The following is an 18511-nucleotide window of genomic DNA, read 5'->3' on the forward strand; positions in this document are numbered from 1 at the left end:
TTGCTAAAGCCTAGATCTGACCCTTACAGTCTGCCTGCCTAAGGGTAGATTAGCTACTCTGTACACTCCTCATTCATTGCAGCCTCTGATCCTTAGACTGGTGTGTGCTACACACGTGGGGCAGGGAAGGAGAGATCAAAGACACACCAGCCCTCCTGGAATCACATAATCTTGCAATTCATCAGGGGAATTTTGTATCCAGGTGGTGTTTGGGAATTTGGGAATTACAGACGTCAGAATTTATCCTTCATGGCTCTCAGGTCTTCATGCTCACTAATCCTACAAGTCAGTAGTATAGGCCACATACTTATGTTTCCTAGCCTGAGTGACCTGCCTCTTTGACGCTAGAACATTGAGATTTTACTGCTGAGGAACAAAGAACTCACAGGAATTGCAGTAATTTTCAGAGCTCTACCTGTTTGATAAAATAGGGATAGAATAGAGTCAGATGTGTTGGTATGGAGAGGGGTGAGGTGGCCACACAAGGGAGAGATGGTATAGAATTAGATCAAATAAGTGGGAAATTGGGACCAGTATCTTCTACTGAAGGGTTGTGTTCTACACTGACTTTGGAATTTCACAGAAAGGCGAACCTTTAAGATTGAGGAGGGTGGAGTAGAGATTTTACTAGGAAAACAAAGTAGTAGCCTACTCTTAAGGAAGAGATGAAGCATTGGAGAACTTCCCTGGTTACTAGTCGAGTTAAGAAACAGAAGTGGTTGGAAGGGCACGGTCTATACGGAAGGAAGTGAGCCACTGCCTTTCTCTGAAGACCACAGCAATCTTCTGCCCATATTTTGATAGCTATTTTTGGAGTAGTTGCTTTGCTCTTACTTCCAACCAAGATTCAGCCATGTTCCTGAACTTGTTGGCATCTGGTACACAGTTTGATTCTTGTATAGAATCAAGCCATCCTAAGTGTCTGCTGTCTGGGCAGACAGCTACCTATACTTGAGCTCCCCAGCTTTGTTAGAGCCTAAGTGCCATCTCCATTGTCCACAACAATGATCTAACTTAAGCATTGAGTGGCCACATGATAGATAAGTAAGCAGTAGAAGACCTAGCTGTCAGAAAATCTCAAAAAAGAAAAAAAAAGTATACCTTGGGCAAGTCATTTTAACCTATTACACTTCAATTCTCTCATGTGCCTTGAGAATTTGGGAGGTAAGTTAGATGAACTTGTCCCATTAATTCTAGCCACTTTCAAAATTAGTGTATTTCTATTCAAAATATATTTTATGTCTTGAGAATCATGGGAAACAGACTTCAGCTTGTTATTTCTGCTCAAAAAGCCAGCATGGGCCTGAACAATGTGCGAGTGTGGAAGGAGGGAAATAGCACATGACAGCCTCTTTTCTGAGTTTTAGCATCTCATGGGTCAATTCAGATCTTCTGTCAAAACCAGCCCAAATACAGCTCCTCCCATGGAGGAGTTCGATGAGGTGTCTTCCATCTCAAATATGTAGCAGTCAAGTTTTTTGGTTGGCCCTTTAGCCCTTTTTTTGCATCTTTTCTTGCATAACTCAGATGAGCTATGGAAAACAGAAGACAAAAAAGGTGAGCACTTTGAAAATGGGAATCATGCTCATAGACACATGTGTGACTACTCCTTAGGGAATGCAGTATTTACTTATTCATTCATGCAGAGACAGTCTCATGTACCCTAGGCTGACATCAAGCCTGAAATGTCCCAGCCTCAGCCTCCCAACTGCTGGTATTACAGTATATTCCACTACTCCTGGGTTTATAACATCAGACATATTTGTAAGGAAGCATTTGGGCACACACTTGTCCATGGCTTGAAATATTTCTTGAGTTTGGAACTTAGAATGTATTTTTCTTTGTGAAGAAATAACTTAGCAACCATGGTTTCTCTCATTTGTAATAATTAGTATATGCCTAGCATAGTCCTGGCAGAGGTTCACAGTAGCCCAATAGCTATGTACATATGACCATATAAAATGACACTAATGGAAATGAACTCCATGATATGAAAATGAGAGGTTTTTGTTTTATTTTTTTAGTGTCTTATTTGCAGCTATTTCAGTTTTCTTTCATTTTTTTCCTCTAACTTATTCCCTGTGGTCACTTTCTGGTTTTGATACCCTTTGTCTTGCATATAAGTTTATCTGATTTGGGGAGGGGAAGGGAAATCACAGAAACAGTGAGACAAAGCAACAGGGAAACTCACTAGACACTATATTGGAAATGAACTTTACAACTTATGAGGGGGGAGGAAAAGCAGGAGAAAATGAGGGAGGGCTGAAAAATATTTTCACTACCTTATATAACTGTAACATGACCTTTTCAATAAAATAAAATTTTAAAAAAGAAATAACACACAATGTAAGTTTCTTTTTACCTACTTTTTGGTAATGTCCTTTTGAGAAGGATAGTACTTTTTAATGATGAGTGTCTTAGTCCCTTTCCTGTTACTATAACAGAGCACCTGAAACAAGGTAATTCATACAATGCTGAAGGTTCAGTGGCCACATCTAATGAGGGCATCATGATACTTAATACAATGATAGATAGACATGTGCAGAAGAGAAAGAAGGGGCTAAACTCTGAGCCAGCTGGCCCATTTCTCTGAGAAAGGCCCTAACCTATTCATGGAGACTCTCCACCTATCACCTAACCACCTCCCACCAGGTCTTTCTTCTCAATTCTGCACTAAGGAATTAAGGTTCCAACACATGAATTTTTGTAAGACAAATAATAGCATGCTCTTGTTTTAGAGTCAAATGATAGAAGTTGGCAGGCAGAATGCTTTACTCTCTGTGACCTAACTCATTTAAGGTTTTCTGTTACTTGCTGCTCACCAAATACTGAAAGCTGACAATGAATCTTCACTTTCTCTACCATCGGATCAGTTGGTGTATATGGTCAGGACAAAAATACTCTTAGTGCTCTGGTATTAAAAGCCAGATAAATTGTGGTTGTTAGTTTGTAAAACTTGCTCTTGGGATCCCAGTTTGCAATGACATCTCTTTAGTCTGGCCTTACAATTAAATTTCTCATACCTAGAATCCCTCTATTCAATGACAAAATAAACTGTGAAAAACTGTACTGCTTAATGTTTTAAACATAAGTAACAATTGTAAAAATGTTCCCCAACTTTAAATATAACATTTTATGGACTAAATCTTTCCCTGCTAACCCCTGAACCAACAGGAATTCTGGCTACTTACACTGAGTGAAAAGTCAGTAACCTTTGAGGCTGACTGCTGTCACTTGACAGACAGTTGCTAAAAACTATCCAGAAATGTCATTTCTCCCCATCTGACCTTCCAGGAAATTAAAATGCAGAAACCTGGTTTGAGATAACGTTAACATGATATTTTAGCTCAGTTCCCCCAACCACCTAGCCTGGCCAAGTCAGGAAATGTAAAAGTTCAAGTTCTAAGTGTCCTAATAACCCCACAGCCCCAATGTGGTATGTTTTGCACGATGTCATCATAGAGGCATTGTAGAGTGGTATCAAGTGCACACACTGTGTGTCCTGGAAGGGCTGATGCAGATGTACATGAATGTGTATTTGCTTTCTCCCTGGACTTTTTTTGTTGTTGTTGTTGCTGGTCCTGGGCCTTGAACTCAGGCTCTGGGAGCTGTCCGTAAACCTCTTTGTGCTCAAGGCTAGCAGTCTACCACTTGAGTCACAGCATCAGTTTTTTCTGAGTAGTTTATTGGAGAAAAGAGTCTCATGACTTTCCTTCCTAGTCTGGCTTCGAACTGCAATCCTCAGATCTTAGCCTCCTGAGTAGCTAATATTACAGGCGTGAGCCACCAATGCCTGGGAGCACTCCAAAGAAGGTGTGCTTAGTTATTTCATGTGGCCTCCCTACTCAGCTCAGTGACCAATATTTTATTCTTAGGCTCTGACCCTTTTTTTTTCTGATGAATATTTCTTTTGTGAAATGATATTGAACTAGGTGGTAGAGAGTTGTTTTGGTTGTCATGGTCATTTTGGTTTTCTGAGTTTGCTTCTAAATTGACCTTATCTGGCAAAACAGAAAGTATGTCAGTGATTCCCTGACACAGATGTGAGTTAGTTCTCTGTGTTTCATACTATGTGCTGATAGGAGTAGCTCTCTGTGTCTGTATGGTGAAGATTATTCATCTTGCTTGGGATATGTGGGGGATGCCTTCACCTTCAGAGTCTCAGCTGGGAAGTAGGCAGTTTGGGACCTGGAGGGTTAGACTAATTATGTCCCAGGAGGAAGAAGCCCCCATCACAGAATACTGTGTCTAATTTGCTCTTTATTTTGCCAGGCCTTGGGCCTTGAACTCGGGGCTAGCACTCTACCACTTGAGCTACAGCTCTACTGATGGTACCCAGCATACTTTTCTCTTTTTAAAAATAAAAATAAAACAAAAACTAAGGTGCTTGCCTTTCACAGAGTTTTAATCTTTCTTTTCTTCATACACCACACACACACATATAAACACATAAGCACATACCTTCAGATTCAGTTGAAGGAAAGGTCTTGTGTCCTGCCATCCTAGACACTGCTATCAACACAACCTGGTGTGCTGCTACTAGCTTTGGGGGAAGGCCAGCTGCCATTCCTGGTAGCCAGATCCCTCAGTGTGGATCACAGCCTCCAAATCACAATCTTAGAATAAGAAACACTTAAAAAATTAATATGATGGCTGGGCACTAGTGGTTCTGCCTGTAATCCTAGCTACTCAGGAGACTGAGTTCTGAAGATTATGAGCAGGAAAGTTCATGAGACTCCAAATAACTATCAGAAAAAACTTCAAGTGGAGCTATAACTCAAATAGTAGTATACTACCCTTGAGCACCAAGGTAAGGTTCAGGGACAGTGCTCAGGCCCTGAGATTAAGCCCCAGGACCAGCACCAAAAAATATATACATATATAAATAAATGAAAGAATAATAATACCATAGCCACATGCCAGTCACCATGCCAGTAATCCTAGCTACTCAGGAGGCTGAGATCTGAGGATTTTGAAGCAAGCCAGGATAGAAACCGATGAGGCTCCCATTTCAATTAACCACCAATAAACTGGAAGTAGAGCTGTGACTCAAGTGGCAGAGTACCAGCCTGGAGCAGAAAAGCAAAGGAACAGGTCCTAGGCCCTGAATTCAAGCTTTAGTACCAGCACAAAATAAAGGGAAACAAATTAACATCATAAGGAGTGATTTACAAGATCGTCTACCATGCTTTCTTGAGATCCTGGCAGATCTGGAAGGGCTGTCTGGTCACTAGCTCTTGGCTTTTCATGAAACGTAGGAGAGTTGGTAGCTTCTGTCAGTGAGGAGGGAGGAGATAGATCTCCTCCTTTAGATCTACCAAGCTTCTTGTTGAATCTACACTTAGGACATGTCTCATGGCAGCCTCCTTCCCACCTCACAGAGATGTCCTACCAGGGCAGAACTAACCCTAGACACTGTTGGGTGAGTTTGTAATGTTTGTAATCCCTTCTGGATAAGCTCACCTCACTTGCTGCAAATGGAACTTGAAATACAACAATTTATATGAAAGCAAACAAGAACAGGCCTGAGGACCAATGAAATAGAACTGAACACCCCAAAATGAAACCGCAGACCTATAGTCACTTAATCTTTGATAAGGGAGCCAAAAAAATAGGATGGAAGAAAGACAGCTTCTTTAACAAATGGTGCTGGCAAACTTGGTTAATAAACATCTGCAGAAAACTAAAGTTAGATCCTTCTATATCATCCTGCACCAGAACTAATTCCAAATGGATCAAAGATCTTGATGTAAAAGCAGATGCCCTGAAAACATTACAAGAAGGAAAAGGAGAAACACATGGGTTCCTTGGCACAGGTCGAAACATTTTTAATAATTAAGATCTAGAAATACAACAAATCAAAGAAAGGTTGGACAAATGGAATTGCATTATACTGCAGAGCTTCTGCTCAGCAAAGGACATAGCTTGCAAGATAAATAGAAAGGCCACAGATTGGGAGAAGATCTTCATAGACAATGGCCTCATGTCTAAAATATACTTAGAGCTCAAAAAATTAAGTCCTCCAAAAACAAATCCTCAAAGAAATGTCCTCTATGAATGGGCTAAAAACTTAAAGAGAAACTTCTCTGAAGAGGAAATGGGAATGGCCAATAGAAACATGAAGAAATGTTCACCATCTCTGGCCATAAAAGAAATGCAAATAAAAACAACATTGAGATTTCCCCTCACCCCAGTTGGAATGGCTATTATCAACAAATCTAATAACAACAGATGCTGGCAGGCAGGTGGCCAAATGGGAATGCTACTACATTGTTGGTGGGAGTGTAAACTTCTTCAATCACTCTGGAGGTTCCGCAAAAGACTACTAGCACAGAGCTCCCCTATGATCCAGCAACCCACTTCTGGGCATTTACCCAAAGGATCACAAACAAGGCCATACTGAAGCTACTAGCACAACCATGCAGTATTATTTGCCATAGCTAAAGTATGGAACCAACCCAGATACCCCTCAGTAGAGGAATGGATCAAGAAACTGTGGTATATATACACGAAAGAATTCTATGATTCCATCAGAAAGAATGACATTGCCTCATTTGTAAGGAAATGGAAAGACTTGGAAAAGTCGTATTAAATAAAGTGAGCCAGACCCAAAGAGACATAGATTCCATGATTTCCCTCATTGGTAGTAATTAATATATGGCTAGGATAGTCCTAGCATAGGATCACAATAGCTTAATAGCTATGTACATATGATCATATATGATAATGCTAAGCAAAATGATTCCAAGATATGGAAATTAAGTTTTTTTTAATTGTTATTGTTATTTGTCACTAGGTGACAAATTGTTATTTTCACTAGGTGAAATTATTTCTTTTTTCTTTCGTTTTTCTTTCCTAGAGTTTATCCCCTGTTGTCACTGTATTTGATTTTGGTACTATGGGTATTGTGTATATAGGTTTATCTGAATTAGAGAAGGGAAGAGGAACATCAAAATAGAAAAAGGATAAAGGGCAAACCAATGCAACAGCAATACTCACAAAACAATATGTTGGAAATTAACTGTACAAACTTAGGGGAGAGGGAAGATGGGAGAAAAATGAGGGAGGGATTAACAACTTTGACAAGAAATGTATTCAGTACCTTATATATGTAACTGTAACCCCTCTCTACATCACTTTGACAATAAAACTAAATTAAATTTTAATAGAGTAAAGGGGTAATTGTCAACCAAATGGGAAGCAAAAAAAAAATAAAATCAGAGAACTGGTGTTCATTGAAACACCTTGTGGTGGAATGACTTCAGATCAGTGCTTCTGCTTCAAACTGGAGTTGAGCAATAGAAGAAGCCAGGCTGTGGGTATTTCCCACTGTGGAGGAGGGAGTTTAATGACCAGAGCTTGAGCTTATATCATTAGCTTCCCTGGAAATAACCCCACACACTCTGCAACACAGTTCTAAACCAAAGTGGCCTGGTTTCTTAGCTTTTCTTGGAAAATGCATTTCTGGGAATGTTTGGCTTGGCCTGCAGACTGGTTACAGCCTCATCTGAATTGAGTTTCACAGGAGGGGCTCTGAGCAGTCTCCCGGTAGCCTTCAATTCAGTGATCCTGGATTGGAACAGTAAATAACCCTGTCACAAATTTGGCCCCTGGATGTCTGTAATCCTTGTTCCCAAGTGATAGGAGCTGCAACCCATGGGTTTTCCTGAGCTGAACTTGTTTCAGACAGTCCCAATAGAAGGAAGAGCCAGAAGGGTTAGGATGGCATAAGTGGGGACACCTTCCCATACTTCCTAAAGGTCTTCACACACTGCCTTAGGCTTAGAGGATGGGTTTGGCCATAAACTAGCTGAGTACATACACCCTTTTATTTAAGGTATGGCATGACTGGCTCTTGGAGACTGATTTTCTCATGCCTGTGGTGGGCAATGTTCAATGTGCAAATGTGAAAACTAAAGATAGAACGTTGCTACTACTCTGAGGCTTCAACAGAGGGGCTCAGTTTTTCTCTTTGTAAGATTTGATTTGTCCTGAGAACCAGCCATGTCCTAAAGACTCTCAAGTCCTATGTTAACTCTGAAGGGCCCTGATGACTTTCATATCTCTGTGGTCCCTGTGGTCTTTGCAATGCATTCTGAGGCCCTGTTTTTCATCCACTTGATAGTTAACATTCATTCTAGATTTGCTCTTGTATCTGACACCTGCACTATTCATCCCTGTGCTCAGAAACCCAATATCCTCCAGACAGATAGAGACTCACTGGGAGCAGTAAAATGCTGGGCTGCAATTAGGAGAGCTACCCTCCTGGGTACCTCTGTGGCCCTCAGTGTGGATGTACTAGAGGACAACAGTGTGATCCTCCCAACCATCCCCTGAAGCTAGTCAGTCAGGGTTCTGGAGTCCTAATGGCCCTGGGGTTTGCATCTGGCTCCTTCCTCCTGGCCTGTTTCCTGCATACAGTGACTTGCAGAAAGTCAGGCTGCCCTGAATACTCAGGAGACAGATTGCAGTCAGGAGCCTGGAGTACTTGTAGGCTAGATGTTTTGACTCAGGGTTTCTAAAATTGTCAAATGAGTTTTTATTATCAGGTAGAGTGCATTTGATCACTAGTATTAGTAGAATGTTTCTTGGATTGTTCTCAGATAGAGATGTGTACCAGGAAGCCTGATAGGATTTGCCCAAGCAGGGTGCTGGCTTCCTTCAGAGTCTGACCTGTCCATCTCTGGTCTTCCATCCTGGGAAACAATCTCTATGGTACAGGTACTGATGCAACCTTAGGCATGGTGCTTGCAGTTCCCTGGAAAGAAGCCAGAGGCAAAGATGGATCACTTTTCTTTCATCTGGACGGGCAAGTGTCCCCAGAAACCTTACTCGTCCTCATGCCCTTCCATGGAAAACTAGCTAGAGCTGAAGGAAGATAGAATATTCCCAGGACTTGGGCACTTGGCTGCCCCTAACAGAATTAGAGCAGCTGGCCATGACTCATCATAGTTGTAATGCTTCCAGGTCAAACTACAAACAGATGATTTTATTTGAGAGATAAGGAGCTTCCAGCACCAAGCTAGCCCTCTGCCTGCGCCCTCAGATGGGTGCCCAAACACCTTGCTCAGGAGGCAGGCTCCTGTCAAGTTCTCCAATACTTGCCTCCCCCTTTCTTACACCCAGCTTTACTGCTTGTCTATCATGGCTTGTATTCTAAAGTTTCACTATTCACATTTTAAATATCAAGATGATGGCAAAAATGCTTTCTCAGTGTCTGGGTAATTCTCCGAGGCACTTCCTATGTTTACCTCTGAGAAAGTTACCCAGAAGCCGATGCTGCAGTGTCCTGTTAGCTAGAGACTTGGGATATGAGTCCAGAGCCATTGGAATGGGCTGCTTGGCCCTTTCACTCATGGCAACACTTGTGCTTGGTGACAGTATATGGGTATATGTTACATATGCATGTATCTATCACACATTTAATTTTTCTACCTCTTGCCTATCTCACTCTCACTAAGGACCTTTTGGAAAGCTATTGATTTTCTTCTTTTTTTTTTTTTTTTTTTTTGGCCAGTCCTGGGCCTTGGACTCAGGGCCTGAGCACTGTCCCTGGCTTCTATTTGCTCAAGGCTAGCACTCTGCCACTTGAGCCACAGCGCCACTTCTGGCCGTTTTCTGTATATGTGGTGCTGTGGAATCGAACCCAGGGCCTCATATATACAAGGCAAGCACTCTTGCCACTAGGCCATATCCCCAGCCCCGATTTTCTTCTTAACTCAATAGCTAGGGTGAGTTTTGATGCTATACTTTGGCCTGAACCTAGGGTATTGGCTACTTGCCAAGCAAGTGCTCTACCACCTGGGCTATGCCACCATTCTAATTCATTTCCTTTTCCCTGTCATTCTGCAGTCAGAAATTACACCTTTTTCTTTACTGATTATCTTATAGCTTATCTGAATCTCTCATAAATGGTCAGTATTCAATCAGTGTTCAAAGGGAAGTGAATTTAGTGTATGGCAGCCTTTGGTATTTTCAAGCTTTAGAAGCCATCTGTAGGGGCTGGGGATATAGCCTAGTGGCAAGAGTGCCTGCCTCGGATACACGAGGCCCTAGGTTCGATTCCCCAGCACCACATATACAGAAAACGGCCAGAAGCGGCCCTGTGGCTCAAGTGGCAGAGTGCTAGCCTTGAGCGGGAAGAAGCCAGGGACAGTGCTCAGGCCCTGAGTCCAAGGCCCAGGACTGGCCAAAAAAAAAAAAAAAAAAAAGATCAAAGAAGCCATCTGTAGGTAGAATATAAGAAAGAAGCAAGTATAGTATCCCCTCACTCCCCACCTTTTAATTCACACACCAGTCCAGAATGCTTTCTATATGGTATTGGGCCCACAACTGCCTAGGTATCTGTCAAAGTTAGGGCTTCTTAGCTTTGTTCTCAAGTGACCAGGCATTTGAAGTTGACCTCTGAAAAGTTGCTCCACAAGGAGCAGCCCATGGGTATGAGTAAGGGTTTATAGGTGGGCTTTCCTTGAATAGCCATGGGCTGAACAAGTGACCAGAGAAAGGAGTGGACCAAAAATCAAAGGGTCAGAAGAAAGGATTCTGGCATTTGTGTCATATTCAGGACTTCAGAGTTTGCAAAGCATAGTGGCCTCAGCTAGCCTGGAAGGTATTATTCCTACTTTCTAGGTTGCCCTTCTTAGGCCATACTGAGTGGCAGAACAGGGATTTGAGCTGAAATTTCCATTTTTCTCAAGTGGCATGCATAGAAGACGTGCAGAATGCAGAGAAATGATTGTGGGAAAATGCTTCTAGGCTTCTTGGGTAGTCAGAAGCAAACTTGGGAAGCAAGCACACCCAGCAAGGAGAACCTCACTGGGTCACTGGCTGTACAAGGTTCACAGCTGGTGTGAGGGTTCCATATCTTCTGTTGATGACACTGAACAAGACAAGCTGAGCAGGAACCACCATCTCCTAGTTAGGGAGAACCATATCCTTCAGGGATGACTTGCAGAGAAGTTATAAAGAATTCCAGGCAGTCAGAGGTATTACCAGACTGAAGCATGCCTGTGACCAAGATCAAGGCTGAGGTAATTCTGGCCCCAGATAGAGTGACCAAAGCATTGAAGGGATGGGGCTTTGTGACCTTTCAAGAAACTTCAGGTAAATTTCTCTTTTTGCTGTTTGCTGATTAAAAGATGTCACTTTTTTTTTCTTTCTGTGCCTAGGACAAGACATTTCAAAGAAAGTATTAAATTTATTCATGAATGCCGGCTCCAAGGTGAGGGCTGTCTTGTGCACTGGTACGTATGTCTTTTGTTGTATAATATACTTTAGCATGTTGTGGTCAGCTGGAATTCCATCAATGTCTTTCTATATGTGATTCATTACTTACATCTCCTATTCATTTTCTCTAAATTCTGAATCTCAAATGCACACTCAACCTCTGCCCTGCTATGTGTTAGATTTTGTTTGTTTTTTTTTAAGTTGTTGAAAGTGACTTTTGGCTGTTTTGCTTTTGTTTTGTATTTTTCATTTCACTCATTACTAGGATTTTTGGAAGGTAGTGTCAAAGTTGTAGGACAACAGATGCTGTCATTTGCTAAGCCTGTCTCTTAACATTTCATCAGAATAACTTGTCAACCTCAGTGGTTTTTCAAAACATTTTTTTTCCTTTCTGGAAAGTTTATATTGCAGTTGTGGGTGTATTTAGCAATGTATTACTGTAACCAAAATAACCATTTCTTGTCTACTTCAGATTGGGGCTTTTCTCTATTCTTGCATTCTTTGCTTTGACGCAGTCTAAGAAAATCACTAGAATTAACATACACATTATTATAAGTAATCCAGAGATGATTAAAGTGCCATAAGTATATCAAATACGATGCTGTTTTGAGCACATGTGGATTTTGCTATCTGCAAATGAGTGTTGAAACTGATGTTCATTGGATAGCTGTGGACGGACACACACACACACACACATACATACAGTGAAAAGTAAGTTGATGACATAGTCAACCTAGAGATAATCTAAAACTCTTGGCTTTTTGTATGGAAAATGGTGTACAAAGCACATAGTAAGTTGCCATTTGTATTACAGCTAGTAGTGTGGCTAATTTGCCTAAGGAATTAGTAGTCAGTGTTCTAGATCCAGGACTCTGTGGTCTGGCCATGTCACCTCTTCAATGAGGTGTGTCATTTATTAACTGAAAGCATAAGTCTCCCTGGACTCTCCCCCAAAGCAGCCACCCTGCAACACAGTTGGGCTGTTGCTACTCAGATTGAGGGGAGCCCTGCCAGGACAGACAGGAGCCATGCAAAAGACCCAGAGAAGCCAGTCAGTGCCTCTAAAAGAAGTATTCTGGAGATTTATATGAATTTGAAGGTAGTTGATTTCCTTAAATTGCACTGTATAAAAGAGTGAGCAGTATAGCAAATACAAATGATGGGGTTTTAGCCTTGAGTTAAATTGGATTTAAAGTTCTTTGATGACAGGCAAAGACAGTTGAGATGGGCAGAGTTCTGCAATTCTGACCCTGGCTTTCCCAGCTCTCTGGTGAATTTGCATGTCCAGGGCTTCAGCCCACAGCCAGATGTATTTTTGAAAACTCTCTTGGGGTTTCTCATGATAAGCCCTGGTAAAGAACCAATACTGCGAGTAAGGTTTTTATTTATTATCATCATCATAATTCATCTCTCATACAGTTGTCTATATCTGAAGATAAGGCTTCTTGAAAAATGGTACATTTGCTGAACTTCCTCATCTCAAAACATTGCTAGAACAATCCAACTGTGAAGAGGCAGAACCTTTCTGTGACTTGCCTTAATTTGCATATGCATTTAAAACTGGTCTTATTCAGCCCTGATAAAGACAACTAACCGTTATTTTCTGCATGCCTCACCCTGACCCCAGGTCTCAGGGCTTATACAGTGGGCCTGCTTTACTGCTGTCAACCATTATGTTGAATTGCACACATATGCATGCACACACACACATACCACCACCATCACCACCACCACCAGCAGCACACATACAAATAAGATTTGGTAAGGACTACTAAGACTTCCCATGGGCTTAAAAATGATGGGTGTAGCCATCATATAGAGTAGCTAAGAGATTTTTAAATGTGTTAGGATGTGAATGGGATTTTTGTTTCATGGATCTTGGAAGCTTACATCCCCTGGGTGTAGTTCAGTTATTTCATTGTCTAAGGACATGAGAATCTTCTCAGAAGGGCTCAGGAGCAATGTGAAGTCACAACACCAAAGTGTCCAGGCCCAGGTCCTATAGAAAATGGATGAAAAATGAGGCTAAAACACCAAAACATTGCCTGAGATCCTATCATCTCAAGTAGAGGGAAACTTGTATTTCTGAGTGATTACTTGGTAAGTGCTTGCTTGCCTTTGCCCCCACATGATGCAAGGCAGGAAAACTCTAGAATGGGATCCTCCAAGTCCCCTTCCCCAAATGGACTGGGAAAACTAGTGTCAAAACTGTCCTTGTACATGGGCTGTCTCGGTTCCACAGCCTGGCTGGAGTCTCCAGGAGTGTGACACTGGTGGTTGCATATATCATGGTCGTCACTGACTTTGGCTGGGAGGATGCCCTACATACTGTGCGTGCGGGGAGGTCCTGTGCCAATCCCAACCTGGGCTTCCAGAGGCAGCTCGAGGAGTTTGAGAAGTATGAAGTGCAGCAGGTAAGCAATTCTCAGGGAATTGTTCCAAAGCTGGAAGCTGCCCATTGGTCATGGCCTCAGTCTTTCAAAATCATGGCGTTTGGAAAAGAAAAGACTCAGAGGACATTGAGTCAAGAATACCCACCTATATCCTGAAAGGAGTTGTTACCACACCTATGTGCCCCAACAATACCACAAGATCTTACCTTTTGTCCTTTCACCTAGTGCTCTGTATCCACTTGTGATGCATCTATATCTCCCTTTGTGTAAAATACCATTTTCTTAGTTTGGCTTACTTTCTACTTGTTTTATCTTTTTGTTCTGCTTTGAATTCATTTTAACCTAGCCTGATAAACCAGATGAAGATGGTAGGGGCTATTTTTCCAACATAAATTACATAAGTCAAAATTTTATCTTTGGAGGAAGATAGCAAATCTTTGCAAAACTCTTCTGACTTGCAGAAACTCCCTCCATGCTTTCCCCCAGACTCCTCTAAACTGTCCTGGTTGCCATAGGTGACACATGGATGAATTTCCTGCCATCAGAACCCTTAGCAGCAGACCATGACCACTCCACGTCTGCCAGACAGATGCATTTGGGGCTTATTTTATGTCTTCAGGCCAAAGCCCTGAAGGAGCAGATATCTCTCTAAGCTTGAAACAGACTAGGTAGTTACAGAGCTTGCCCATTACCCATTGCTCTTTTATTTCCATCTTTATTTCTGTGTGTGACAAGATCTCTATTATTGTCACTACATATAGGTATATACATATAGGTAACATTCTGGATTTGTTTCCAACCTCTGCAGTATCGGCAGTGGCTGAAAGAAGAATATGGGGAGAGCCCTTTGCGGGATGCAGAAGAAGCCAAAAATATTCTGGGTAAATATAAAGAACAAGGGCATATGGAATCCCAGCCTGGTGCCAGGAGGTGGAGCAGCTTTTCCACCCTGCCTCCTGTGACCTACAATAACTACACAACAGAGACCTAACACAGAGGAATCTAGTGCCTGCCTTCCTGCCTACTGCTGGTCTTCCGTGCTACCTAAGAGCCATGTGCTGGTGTGCTGGTGTGCTGGCTTCTGCCTCCAAGGACGGCAAAGGGAGATGGAATGCTCAGGGCTCCTTTCCCGTGACCTGACTCAACCCTCCATCAGACCCCTTCACTCTGTCCACCTTTACCCTGATGGCTTCACCTGAGCTTGCTACACCTGGGATGTTACTGGGATGCTGTACACCACCACGCATGTGTGCACGCGTGTGTTTGTGTGTGTGTGTGTGAGAGAGAGAGAGAGTGCATTTGCATATGTTTACATGCATATGCATGTATGAGCAACTATGAAAGTAGACCCATGGCTACATTATGAGTGTGTGTGTGTGTGTGTGTGTGTGTGTGTGTGTGTGAATTTGTCTGTGCATGTGTGAAGTTTGAAGGTTTATTTTGTTGGAAGTCATAAAATCCATGCTGCCAAGATTGGTGTGGCCATCTTTTTTATTCAGCTCCTCATGGAAGGCATTTGAATTTCACTTCCGAAAAGCTTCTTGCCAAGTACCTGTGAGCAGACAGTGAGAAGAACTCAGGGGCAGAAAGAGGGTAATATGTAGGGAAAAGGAGATGTGAGGCCCCTCCTGAATGGGGGAGTGTTCCCAGGGCTCCTAGAAGTTGTGAGTTTGTAGCAGAAGATGCTCTTAGCATTGCCTTGGGCTTAGTGTTAAGTGCACAGGCCTTGGACTCCTTGCTGCCTCAAGTCCAGGCCTCTTTTCAGCCTACCATGTCCCTGAGTCCTATTTGGTGTTTGTCTCAACTGTGTTTGAATTCCATGTTTAGCAGGAGAACTTCAGCCAACATTGGCCTGCACCAGAGGGCCCATGCCGGCTCCTCTATCCAGCTTCATGCACCCTGCCACCTCCCCTCCTCCCCCCAGCCTCTTGTTATTCTCACTTAGCAGGGCTTCCTCTTGATGTTTGCATGTACCTGTAGGAATTGGGGGTGGGGTGGGAGAGCATTTATTAAACACTGTAGCAGTTACATTATAAAATGCCTGACCATTTATTAAGCTCCTCTTTGGTGTGTGCTATGGATCTGATCTTTGATCTCAGCTACCTCATTAGGTGTTTTTGAAAGGTGGGGTTTGTTATTATGCCAGTCACCTCTGCCTCATGGTTGATAATATTCAGTCATTATTTTTGTCAAAGTCAAAGGGAAAAAAGTCATTATCATTGAACTAGTTTCCAATTTGGGCTCCCATACATAATGCTTTCTGGTGGGTAAAAATCTACAAGTTTGCCACAAGAGCATCCTGTTTGCAGTTTGGGATAGCAGGCATCCTGAAATGCTGTGCACATTTCAGTGGTCCAGTCCTTTATACCAACTGAAATTGCTTAAGCACAGAATACCACATGAACAGTGTGTGTGTGTGTGTGTGCACATATATGTGTGTGTGTGTGCATATTTTCAACTTCTCTGTGAAAAGATGTTGGAATCTAGTTTCTCTGAATTCTACCACACAAAGCACTCCTGAGTGCAAAGAAATTTCCCCACACCTAGAGGCTATCAAAGGTGCACAGTTTCTCAAAAGACCAGAGCAAATGAAGTTACCAACTTTGCACAAGTGTACAGGCCCTATATATATAATGAGCAAGAAAGGGAAATGTGGCTTTAAAATTGTTTATCTTCAGCAAAACCAATTTTCTTATAAAGTACATTTTCCTTAATCTAAAAAAATTGGAATATGCTGGCAAAATTAAAGTATTTAGAAAGGCAGAGGGAATAATTCAGTGGTAAGCTATTTGCTTAACTCCAACACGGCAAAAAGTAATAAGAGAAAAAGGAGCGTATTTAGGATATCAGAGTGAATTCTTGAATCTACATGTACTACATTTATGAACTACATGTGTTTCTGTACGTTTTGAAATGTTTTAATTTTTGTTGCCAGTAGTGTTCTTTCTCCACAGCCTCCCCGGGAATTCTGAAGTACTGGTCCTTTCTCAGAAGACTGTAATGTACCTGGAGTTTCTGAAATATTGCAAAGTTCAGAATGGTGCTGCCAAAAAGAAAAGCAACCTAGAGTTTATTTTTAAGTTACCAGTAGTGATTTGTAAACTTGTTTTTCATTTTAAACTGAATATATGTGTAAATCATGCTGTATTGTGTTGAGAATTAATAGCAAAAGCAGATATTTTACCTTAACTCCACTGCCCTTACAAAGGCCTGTAGAATAATCTCAAGAACCCTACCACACTGTTTAGCAATCACAATTACTTTTCATGAAGGAAAAAGCCAACACTTCTAGATTATGTTAGTGTGAAGTCTGCCCTCATGTTCTTAAATCTCCCAGCTCAGGAAACATCTCTTGGTGTATGTATTATCCGTGGTTTATGTTCTCCATGGTAGAATTTACCAAATGCTACATTTTTGGGGGCATTTTTAAATAAAGGGCAACTTAACCAACATAGTGCAATGTATTCTTCCTTAGGTAAAATGAGCTTGCATGCATTTCTCTCTATGAAAGACCACAAAGCAATACTGAGCCTTGACCTAGAGGCTGAGCTTAACCTCCAGAAGACAGTACAATTATATGCTTATGAAGGGTATACCCATACCTCCATGACAGAAAATTACCCTTTGGTCTGGGGATACAGGTCTCAGAGGGAAAGCCTCTGCCTAGCATGATTCTTTATGCTCCACGCTAAAAGGAATTTGAATCCTCAGTATGGGTTAAAAGAAACTCTGACATTGAAGTTAGGTTTTCTTGCACAAAGTGAACATTAAATATTTGACATCCTTAGAATGGCTGCATTCAATGAGGAATACACAAGTGCTGGTGTTGCAAAAACATTTGCCACATTACTGAAGAGAATTTAACTCCATAGGCTGCTTTTAATATAAAGAACAGAAACTGACTTGAGTAGCAATTTGAGACCATTTACTAAATTTTCCTTGTGTAAATTTGGTGCAAGGTTAAATTTGGCTTGAAGGGAAGACAGGTGGGCTTGAACTGATAAACATGAACACTGTCTGCAGATGGCAGCTTATTAGCTTGAGTTTATTTCTAATTTCTAGATGTTGCTTGTACTATTCGAGGAAGGTAGAAAAACTCCTGTGCTGGCAGCATTTCCAGTGGACATGGCGGGCCACAAAACCACATAGGGCATGAAAGTGTGTATTCTGATTGGACAAGTGTACCTGAGTGTGACAGGTACCCCTCTTGTGGTGCCTGTGTGTTTTCTATGTTAATGAGACTAGGAGTACTGAGCATGTCTCCCAATGCCATCTGTAGGGATACTCATGAGAGGGTGGCACATCCCCAGTAGTCTCCGGAGAATCTTTGGCTTTCCCCTGGCAGGACCAGGGGCAACTTGGTTGAGCACTGTTATTAGCCACAGACAGAAGTCCCCCAATGCTCTCTGCCCACTGATTCAGGATTCAGAGACTCAGCAGGTAGCCTCTGGCAGTACTGACAGTTTTAATGTGAAGTATACTTCTTGGCCCCTCTGAGTTGAGAGAAGGAGTTCCTTCTCCATGAGTTTAGGAACCTGGATGACAGTTCATACTGCAAAGTGCCACACAATGATTAGATGATGGGTGCTGTTGTCAGATGCGGTCCTGCAATGAGATAGGACAGCAGGACTATAAGGGTGGCCCTGATGCTGGGATTGAGGACATATGACCTTTTCCCCTGCTTTGTATGTACTCTCAATCCTGGTGCATCTGTATCATGGATTATCTTAGGGGAGGAACCTAGGACATAAACCTGAAATTCATTTATTCTTCATATATACTTAAAAAATGCATGCACACTGAACCTGAAGGTAATTTTATACAGTATTGTTAATGCATCTGCCTTTTACTGTCACCTGGAATCAAGTATGGAATTTTTCCACTTGTGAAAA

At 41.9% G+C, this 18511-nt stretch overlaps 1 protein-coding gene across 2 annotated transcripts in view; it reads left to right on the forward strand.

Annotated features, from left to right (window-relative positions):
* The window catches only part of Dusp22 (dual specificity phosphatase 22), a 98055-nt gene that overhangs the window by 49765 nt on the left and 29779 nt on the right, over positions 1-18511 (forward strand). Inside the window, exons 5-7 of one of the 2 annotated variants that reach the window (XM_048348505.1) lie at positions 11169-11243; positions 13469-13640; positions 14428-14500. In XM_048348505.1, coding sequence (XP_048204462.1) covers positions 11169-11243; positions 13469-13640; positions 14428-14500 — 320 coding nt within the window. Of the gene's footprint in view, positions 1-11168; positions 11244-13468; positions 13641-14427; positions 14981-18511 lie in introns of those variants that run through there. The other variant, XM_048348504.1, reaches the window with a different exon arrangement.

This window comes from Perognathus longimembris, chromosome 6 (assembly GCF_023159225.1).
Source record: "Perognathus longimembris pacificus isolate PPM17 chromosome 6, ASM2315922v1, whole genome shotgun sequence".
In the NCBI taxonomy this organism is placed as follows: Eukaryota; Metazoa; Chordata; class Mammalia; order Rodentia; family Heteromyidae; genus Perognathus; species Perognathus longimembris.